General features: G+C 34.7%; 1 protein-coding gene across 1 annotated transcript in view; it reads right to left on the bottom strand.

The window, feature by feature from the left end:
- LOC112014693 (cleavage stimulation factor subunit 77) overlaps positions 1-10,711 on the bottom strand; it is a 38,303-nt gene that overhangs the window by 3,605 nt on the left and 23,987 nt on the right. The window contains 4 exon segments of the mRNA XM_065781653.1: positions 599-700; positions 796-862; positions 8,150-8,302; positions 9,344-9,403. Coding sequence (XP_065637725.1) covers positions 599-700; positions 796-862; positions 8,150-8,302; positions 9,344-9,403 — 382 coding nt within the window.

The following is a 10,711-nucleotide window of genomic DNA, read 5'->3' as shown; positions in this document are numbered from 1 at the left end:
CCTCCCCCCCCCCCCCCCCCCCCCCCCCAAAAAAAAAAAAGCAACCATTTGTCTCTTTTTTTTTTCCATTCAAAAATATTATTTTTCCTTTGCTATCCATTGATTCTTTTAAATTATTTATTCAAAATTTTTTATGTACTTTTATGCATGTTATTTATTTTTTTCAAACATAAAATCTTTCTAAAATAACAACAATCAAGCCTTAGTCTCAAATTTTTGGTGCTTTTAAATTACTTATACATGTTTTTTTTTTACATTTTGATGCATTTTATTTATTTTTTTCAAAGATAAACTATTTCTAAAATGACAAGAACAACAACTAAGCCTTAGTCCCAAAATTTTGGGGTCAACAATAAACCATATTTAAAAGTATATTCTAATTAATTAATTGGTGCATTCTCCCCATATTGTCTCCTACTCTTTCAAAACTTGCCACATCATCATACCCATAAACGTCTAAATAGAAAATAATAAAATGTAAAATGTGTGTGTGTGTGTCTATATATATATATATATACACACACACACATATATATATAATGTAAAAAATGTGTGTGTGCGCGCTCGCGTGTCTGAATCATGAACAAAAATCACATACCAGATTTTTGCCTTGGGTCATAAATCACCATCTTAGAAATATCAGGATAAACGACCTTTGCAGACACATTTGAATTGCTCATCAGGCCCGTAGAAATTTTATCTGCACAAAGGGCAGGGTGGCAAGTAATATCCAAAAGCATAAATAAAACGACTATAAGAATAAATGATAACAGTACATATATACAAAAAGAATACCTACAGACCCAGGTCCACTAGGCAGAGCTGACTTCTCGATTTTCTTATTAATATTTTTAGCAAGCCACTGAAATAAGTCAAAATAGTTAGAATCAAGCACAACATATAAAAACAACAATTAAAAAAAATATTTGCAGTAACAACAGAGTCTATACAGTTTGAATAAAAATGTGTATCCATTTGTGCCGCAATGACAAATGTATTGCCCCCCAGATAATACTTCTTATTACGAAAAGAAGAATTGCACCTTTCGACATAAAAGATAACTTATTATTACTAAAACACACCTGTCAACATAAAATCATCGGACACTCAAGAGACTCTATTTATTTGTAAGCAATGTCTTCAAGTAGTAAAGTGACTATATATTTCAGCTCGTAGTCCTTTTCTTATCAGTGCAATCCTAGTACATAACAGCAAAGTTTTGAATTCCGTTCCAGAGGCCATTTTGGGTTGGCCATGGTAACGGAATATTCCGGTACCGGTGTGTGCCGGTGCACCATTCTAGGGTTACACACTAGATGCATATATATTATAATAAATATAAATAATACTATAAATAAATAAATTATATATAGTGCATTTTTAAAAAGTCCAAATAAAATGTTTCTCCAAAAAAAAAAGTCCTAATAAAATGAATCAGATTGGTCATTTTGTAAATAAGCAAGCATCATAGGGCAAGCATCATAAGGCATTTGTACTTTCCAAGAACTTTCCATTTTCCATTTTCCAAGTCACCTTTTTCACTCCAACCCCCGTGACTCCCTAGTCCCTGCCCCTACTGTTTATTCCTATTAATTATCTCACCTAAACCACTTCAATCTCACCATTTCAAACCCACGTCATGAAGTGTGCCTCTTTCTTTCTTCATCATCTTTTTTTCACATCCTTTTTTCGTATGCCAGTCCAGAGGTAAGTAGGTAGAACTTAAAAGATTTCTAGAGCCTCTTGGTTTTCCTCCTCCATTCCAACATAGACGAAGTAGCTCTAAAGAATTTTCCATTTGTTTCTTCGACCTCTTAATGTGCTATCTATATGTTTTCATGCACACACACCGACGTTTGAGTCAGGACAAAACTCTTGACCAGTCGAATCTAGGGGCATTTTCGAACAAAAATTTATGCGAGTTTTTTTTTTCCTTTTCTTTCTAATGCACAGACACCGACATTTGAATTAGGTCAAAATTGTTGACCAGTCTGACCTAGGGGTATTTTCTTACAAAAAAGATAATAGTTTTTTTTTTTTTTTTTCCCTCTCTCTCTAAAGATTGCATTCGTTTTGTGGACCTCTTAATGTGCTATCGAGAAGTTTTCATGCACCCGAGCCAACCATTGATTCAGGTAGAAATTCGTCACCTAGACACAATTTGAAAAATATTTTGCAAGAAAAAATAAACTCGATTAAAATTTGTTCCGTACTGCCCCGAGGTCCTCCTGGCCATGAATTTTGACCGGAATTCAATTTCTTCATTTTTGCACGAAAACTTGTCGGTAGAATATTTAGAGGTCCAAGAAAATGTTGGTAATCAAGGACACAATGGCTACAAATCATTTTGGTCCGGAATGTTTGTCTCGCCCGGAACGCGGGTTCAGACCGGAACAGTCCGGCATTTGGGGTGAAACAGAATAGGGGGGTCCTTTGCACCGGACTTAGCACTGGCACGGAAAATTCTGGCCATTCTGGTCCAAACAGAACAGAATTCAAAACATTGCTTAACAGTCCAATCGTCATACAGTACATATGCACTGTACTTAACAGTACCAACAGCCGTGTAGCTAGCGGTATTGTCCCATGGAGACCTACTACAATCACCACGGAGACAAGATTAATAGAAATAACAGTTCTTCTTCTTTTGTATCTTTTTTTCTCTCCTAATTAAAAAAGGGAACTTACAGCAGCCCATAGTTACTGTATTCATGTTGAGACTTACGGTTATAACCATGCCATGCCAAGCCAAGTATTGAATGATCAAACTATGTTTAACAAGACTAATAGGATGTTCAAACTCGGCTTGCAGTTGGCTCAAGCTCACCATATATGTTTAAAATATGGCTTGCTAAAACTTCAACTAACTTCAGCTCAGCTTGGCTTGACTTGCTTTACTAATCAACCAAAGCTCAAGCTCACATAAAGCCCAAGCTCAGCCCATAACCAACCAAATTACACTATTCAATCTCCCTACATACCGACCATACTAATTGTTCCATTACTCATGATAATTCTCCATGTATGAAGCGATATATATTGGATTACAAATGCAACTGTGTCTGTACTTAGTGTTATATATATATATATATATTTTAGGCAGTCCAAGCCTGGAAAAAAGAGGATTGAGGTAGATATCAAGAGTAAAATTTACTTATCACAAAAAAAAAAAAAAAAGAAAAAAAGAAAAAAGAAAGAAAGATATCAAGAGTAAAATTTAATCACTTTATTATTTTTTTTTTATAAGTAAAATTTAATCACTTTATTATGAATAGCCGATTCCAAAATTTTGGGACTAAGACTTGTGATGAGGGAGACACAAGAAGATTATTATTTAGTATTATTTATGTTTGCAAGCCTATTATATTTTTATGTTTTAGGTCCTATTAGTTTATTGGGCTTTTAGTTATTGGGCTTTTAGTATTTTAATTTAGAAGTAAGGTTATTTTTGTAATAAGGCAATTAGGGTTTCCTAGCCAATTAGAACTAGGGTTTAGCAATCCTTTATAAGCAACTTATTGTACTCCTTGAGGAGAAAGTTGATATTTTGATGAATGAAAAAAATGGCCATTTGGTCTTTCTTTGGTCTGGTGCTGACTCCAGGTCTACCCTAGGTGCTGACTCCTAGTGGTTTCCCCGCTTGGTGCTTATTCCAAGCAAGGCTTAGGTGCTGACTCCTAGGTCATATCCCTTTATTTTTCTATTGTTTAGTTTTCGTTCTGGTCGTCCTGCGTCATATTTGGTATCAGAGCCAGGTTGGTCTTTCTTTGGTCTGGTGCTGACTCCAGGTCTACCCTAGGTGCTGACTCCTAGGTCATATCTTTTATTTTTCCGTTATTTCAGTTTTGTTCTGGTTGTCCTGCGTCATATTTGGTATCAGAGCAAACACCGATCCGTTGAAGAATTATCGCAGGAAAGAATAAAAAAAAAAAAAAAATCACATACCCAAAACAAAAAAAAAAAAAAAGTTGCTGTCCTATAATTGTGCTACCCGTCAGAAGACTCTCATTGCAGAGATTTTTCTTTTCAGTTTTGAACCCACTCAATTGAGGAGCCAAGCCCGTGACTATCAAGTGCAGTAAGTTAACCACTGACAAGGTGAGCTATGGTAATATCTGATGCACCTTATTTTGATGGTGATGATACTTATCCACGAGATTTTGTCAACTGGATAAATGGGATGGAGCAATTCTTTGAGCAAGCAAATTGGGCAGATAATAAAAAGGTTAGGTATGCCAAGTTGAAGTTAAGAGGTCACGCACAAAGGTTTTGGGAGAAGCTTGAATATTTCCGCTATGTGGATTATGAACCTGCCATCAGTGTGTGGGAAGATATGAAAGAAAAGCTTTGTGATGAGTATTTGTCACCATACTATCGAGCTAAGTATCTACCCCAATCTCAGTGTGGTGCTTTTCAAGTTGAAGCAAATACGATGAATCCTCATTCTTCTCTCATTTCATGTCCTCAATGCACTTTTGAACAATCTACCAAGGAAATATCTACCAGGGAAGTAACAGAATTAACTGTAAAGCTCATGAAAGACATTCAAGACAGGATTGCTCAACACAAGAAGACTCAATCCGATTCAATTGGGAAACCAAGGACATTAGATCACAATGAACTTCTTGCTGCCCCAATAGGAGACAACATTGATGATGATATCTTGGTCGTTGAGAATCCTCCAGCAACACCAAAGTCTAATGTTGACACAAACGTACATGCCTCAACAAGTGTTACTTTAACATGCATGCAGGGAAATGAATCTATTGAAGAGCAGCAAGGTGAAGAGATGGCGCCTAAAGAGAGTATTACATTAGAGGGTGCACATGATGTGAAAGTTGAAGTTGTTGAATGTGTTTCTGATCAACCCTCCACAGTCCTTGAAGATCTACATCTTGGTAAGTCAAAGAGGTTAAAACTACAGTGCTTCCTATGGTTCATAAGGTTCAAGACGAGATTATACTGATTCCACACATTGATTTTGTTATTCCAAATGAGTTTGATGTGGTGGAATTCAAGGTTTTTCTTTTCCCTGTGCTCCCTAAGGTGATTCTAGATTTGAAGCAAGTGTTACTTGTCAGCATCCTAATCCTTCAACACTTTAGAACTCGAGGTCGAGTTTTCTCCAATCAGAGGAGAATGATGAGGGAGACACAAGAAGATTATTATTTAGTATTATTTATGTTTGCAAGCCCATTATATTTTTATGTTTTAGGTCCTATTAGTTTATTGGGCTTTTAGTTATTGGGCTTTTAGTATTTTAATTTAGAAGTAAGGTTATTTTTGTAATAAGGCAATTAGGGTTTCCTAGCCAATTAGAACTAGGGTTTAGCAATCCTTTATAAGCAACTTATTGTACTCCTTGAGGAGAAAGTTGATATTTTGATGAATGAAAAAAATGGCCGTTTGGTCTTTCTTTGGTCTGGTGCTGACTCCAGGTCTACCCTAGGTGCTGACTCCTAGTGGTTTCCCCGCTTAGTGCTGATTCCAAGCAAGGCTTAGGTGCTGACTCCTAGGTCATATCCCTTTATTTTTCTATTGTTTAGTTTTCGTTCTGGTTGTCCTGCGTCAACTTGGTTGTTGTGTATATATATTGGATTACAGGTCTCCTTATACCCCAAATTGCAAAATAGCAAAATGAATATAGATCAATAACTATTTCATCTATAAAATGTTTAAATTTTAAGTTTTTGTACTTAAAAATTATAGACAAAATATGAGTTTATGAATCAGAGGGAAAATAACACCCAATTAAAACTAAATTTGTCGTACGTGTTAACAACAAAGAGATATGTAATCCAAAGGTAATATTTTCAAAATATTAATCAATAAAAAGTTATTTAGTGGCGTAATACTAACAAAGGTTTAGACCAGGTGTAACTGATCCTATTCCTATGTACATATAAAGCCATTGAAGTTGCTCAGACAAGCTTCCAAGAACATAATAAAAACATCCAATGTCTTACAATTAACGAAGCTTTGTCATTCAAGATCTCAATAATCAAAATAAAACAATTATATTATATTTCAAATAAAATAAAAATAAAGAAACAGCCAAGCCAGCTTTGATTTTGAGAGATACGACATTGTGTTGGGCTGACACAAAGTCGTCATTTCCACTGCCATCAATTAGACAACCAAAAGTCCTCACAGACAAGGTCGGTGCTTAGAGTGATGAACTGGAATTTCTAGGCAAAGTAGAGTCTGGTGAAAATCCAGTGGGGTGCTTGGGTGTCAGGCCTTAGTACACTAGTTTTGGAGAAGGCCCTTCTTTATGAGGCTAGTTCGAATTGTTTCAAAGATTTGAATTGTGAGTTGGTGAGTTTTGGACAGTCCAAAGACTATTAGAGAGGCCATCGTTAGAACTACATTAAGTCCAAACGTGCAATATGTAGAAGATGTCAATGAGGAAGGGTAAATAAGAACCACAATGTAACAACCCAAGGAAAAGCACATGTGTGGTCTGCGCTACCCCAAAAGGACTAGTCTAGTCACATTTGAGGCTCCTTGTAGTTGTGCCCAGATCCACCCAGTATATGGGCAAGTGGGAATCAAAACACATCCAGACAACGCACATTCAATTAATATCTAATCAAAATATAGGGTGTCACACAATTTGTATGCTTATAAAGCAAATCATGACTAAGGGGCTGTTTGGATTTCATGTTTTCCATCACCCATCACTCTGTTTTCATCACCCATAACTCAAAATTGGTGGTCCTACGGCAGAAGAGTGTGTTTGGATTTGTTTTCAATTTTTATTTCCATCACTCAATTCTCTGATTTTTGAGTGATGAGTTAACCAAACTGAAAACAACTTTTGGGTGTTTTCAAGTTATGAAAACTGAGTTATGATGGCATTTTAATAAATACACACATTTTTGGGACCCACAATCAGAGAAGTCACATCCTTACTTTTATTTATTTTTATCCTCCTTACTTTTTCTCTCCTTTCTTCTTCATAGACTCACTCAACGGCTTTTTCTTTTCTTTTCCTTTTTCTTCTTCTTTCTTTTTCTTTCTTTCTTTCTTCACAAACTCACTCCAACGGCCATTTTCTTTCTTCTTCTTCATTCTTTTTCTTTCTTTTCTTCTTCACAAAAACACATGGGTAACTTTATCCTTAAAAAAAACACATGGGTACCGATTTCTCAAACCCATAAACACATGATACCGATCATACACACTAACACACAAACACAAACCCACAAACATGTTCATCCACACAATAAATCTAAAAATTTCTTCTCCAAACACAAATAAAACCCAGAAGTAAGAAATGAAAGAGAGGAAAGGGGAGGAGAAGAGGGGTGGAATCGGTCTTGCATGTCTTTGATCTAGCTTCTAAGCACACCGATCCGATTGATTTCTTCAACTAGGTGTTCTAGTGGGTGGTCTCAAATCGGAGATGGGTTTGGTTTGGTGGTGTTCTTGGGAAACAAAACCCAAATGGAGAGAGACCCAAAGAACGATTTGGGTCAACAACTGGGGCAACAATTCATCTCATTCTTTCCAACCCTCTCCTTTTTTGGGTTTGTTGATGAAGCTGGAGAATTTGGTTGTCGAGGATGCTAATGAATTTTCTGGGTTTGAGAGCAATTTGGGTTCAATGAGTTTGGGTATTGGGGGTTGTAGGAAAAAAAAAAAAAAAAAAAAAAAAAAAATCTGTACCAAGTCAATCCGTGGGTCCCACAAAAAGTAAATTTTTTTGAGTTATCAGAAGTTGGAAACAAGTGCCAAACATGCCACCTTAGGAAGTTGAGATATTTTCAGTGATAAGTGATGAGTAATGAGTGATGAGTGCTCTTTTTTTTTTCATCCAAACAGCGCCAAAATATTCAGATATTTTAAAATATTATATCAGCCAGCTCACATAAAGCTAAGATTTGGATTCCTTATTCTTGAGCCCTATGTTTACTAGTCTAGCATGAATAGAATAATTTTTTAAACTTGGCTCATTTACTAAGTCTCATAATAAGGATCGAGCTTGGCTCATTTTCAAATAAACATAAACAAGCTTTCTCTTCATGTCCAAAGTGTTCATCATCATGAACACGATATTCATTTTTTCAATAAAAGTTCTATTAACTAAAAATAAAAATAAAAAATAAAAAGCATAATGACAACAAAATATTCTAAATGAATATACCTCTTGCCGTGCCAAATGATCCAAGTCATTTGAAGAGCATGGCCATAGATCCATGAAAGTATAACGTGATACAACATCTTGCAATGATCCCTCTAAAGCTGACGGTCCCTCTTCCCCTGTTCTAGAAAGAGCTTCTTTCCTCCTTTGTTCAACCTATATGATGTTAAACAGGCAACAAATATTTAGTCAATGAAATTCAATGACGATCACAATTCAGAAAGATATCCAAAGAATCACTTAACACTTACCTGCACACTCTACCTTCAACATTAGAAGCTTACAAACCATTAAAATTACAGGAAAAGAACCAATACTTAGGTTTTTTAGAAAAGCGTGCAAAATAAAACTTTGGCATGTGATCATTTTTCTTCACTGGGTTACAATGACAAAATGGTCTCCTATAAAGCATGCAAGCCTAAATCAAAGAAACAACAGAAAAACATAATGCAAACAACATAAATTAGAAGCCAAAGTTTCCAAAATTATTATATTTTTAAAGGAAAAAAACACTATCTAATAACATACCATCACACTTACAATCACTAGCAAAGAGAAATAATTTAGTTCCTATTTCATTATAAGTTAAAACCATTCAATATACTGTCAAGATAAAGAACATATCTTCTCATGTTTGTGGCTGTAGGAGATTACTGCTAGAAAATTCTTTCAACAATATTATCCCTGCAATGATGCTCTCAATTCTAATTTCTAAAATTTGTATTAATAAATGAAATTCCATGAAGTATATTCTGGCTGGAAGAGTATACTTTGGTCTAGGTTATCAGAAGTGTAACAATAAAATCAAACAGATGAATCTCCAAATTTAATACACATTGCTCCAACAGAATTTGAGATTGGACGCTGGTTCCAACCTCAACTTAAGTAGCACAAAACTAAAAAAGAACTGCAGTCAATTAAAATATGGTATAGCACCTTCCTGTACCTAATAATGTTTAACAAACCCATGCAAAAACATTTGTTTAAATAATTCCTAAAGATTAAAGTGCAAAACAGTTGACATGGTTTTGTTATTATTAATAATAACAAAAAAAAAATGATGGTAATGACAACAATAACAAGTATATAAAATACAAGTATAGAAACTCTCAACTCCAAAGGAAATGAAAGAGTATGAGGCATAGAAGAGGACAAGAATATTCATCTTCATGAAAATTTAAATTTAATAACAACTACCTTCAACATGCTAGCCAGATCTCCATAAGTTTGCTCAAAATGGGTGAATCGTTTCCAGACCTGCAAATGAGTATGCACAAAAACCACATAAAATCTCTCAAGCAATGAAAAGATTGGATATGAACAAGATGATGCCTTGAAGCAAATAAATACAAAATGAGTACGTGGTAGAATATAGCAGAATACAAAATATATATATATATATAAGAACTCCCATAGTCTTATAAGGTTTCAAACATTCAATCATAAGCCTCAAAATAATTTAGAACACCTTTAAACAAATTTACAGCATTTTTTTTTTGGCTGAATTTGCAATTTAATACATCAACACAATGCGTTTTTGCTACAATGAACACATCATACATACATTATGCTTTGAGATTCCCATCATTATTTTTTTTTATCTAAAAGCGAAAACATTTTTTTTTAATTTGTTAATACTTTCAAACATTGCAGTTATTAAAATCAAATATATAGAGCAAGAGAGAGATTTTAAGGAAGTGAAAATTTCACATCAAGAATTAATATGAGGACTATTTGAAAGGATTCAAAGGCATTGGTATGTTTGGGGTAGTTATCATTTTGGTTCTTAAAATTTCAATTTTCAATTTCATCCTCAAAATTTGTATTTGTTGTCAACGTTGTCCTTCCATCCCATGCCATTAAAATATTTCCGTTAAACGCTTCAAAAACAGCATAGTTTTTGTCTATTTTTAATACTGGGAAAAAATACTAAATTTTTTTCTGACAAAAAATAGGATTTAAGATTTTTTTTCTATTACAAAATCAAATGTAATTCTATCTCTCTCTCTCTCTCTCTCTCTCTCTCTCCGCCCCTTCATCCCTTACCACCAGCATCTTCTTTTCTTCAATCCTCTCTCCTCTCTTTTTCCCTTTTTCCGCCAGCCCAATTTCCTTTGCTCTTGCCACAATCTCCTTCCTCATCTTTGAGGAGTTTGGTTCGCAGCTACAATTCAGTGACAGCACTAATGGGTTAAAGAGGCTTTGAGGACTTTCATTATGCACTTGGTTTGAATTTCACATTCTCTTTTTGTTTCTAATCTGGGTTCTGTGTAATGACTCAGAATGGAAGAATCGGTCATTGTTTTAATGGGTTTTTTTATAGTAATTTTCAATTCTGGGGTCAATTTATTTTATGAGGTCTTTTTTCATTTTGCTCTGGGTTTTGTTCATTGAGTTGGACTGCTTGACACTATCATTTTTTACACACACACACATATATATACAAGGAAAAAAAAAAAAGGACAGACGCTAGGTGTGCGTACTTGCCCAATACATATTACATAGAATACGGTAGTGAATCAATAAAATCAACAAAAGACATAAAAGGAATGCCACCTAGGGTAT

This window comes from Quercus suber, unplaced genomic scaffold (genome assembly GCF_002906115.3).
Source record: "Quercus suber isolate HL8 unplaced genomic scaffold, Cork oak 2.0 scaffold_274, whole genome shotgun sequence".
In the NCBI taxonomy this organism is placed as follows: Eukaryota; Viridiplantae; Streptophyta; class Magnoliopsida; order Fagales; family Fagaceae; genus Quercus; species Quercus suber.
Note: the sequence above shows the minus strand (reverse complement) of the source record. Positions and strands in the feature narration are given on the sequence as shown.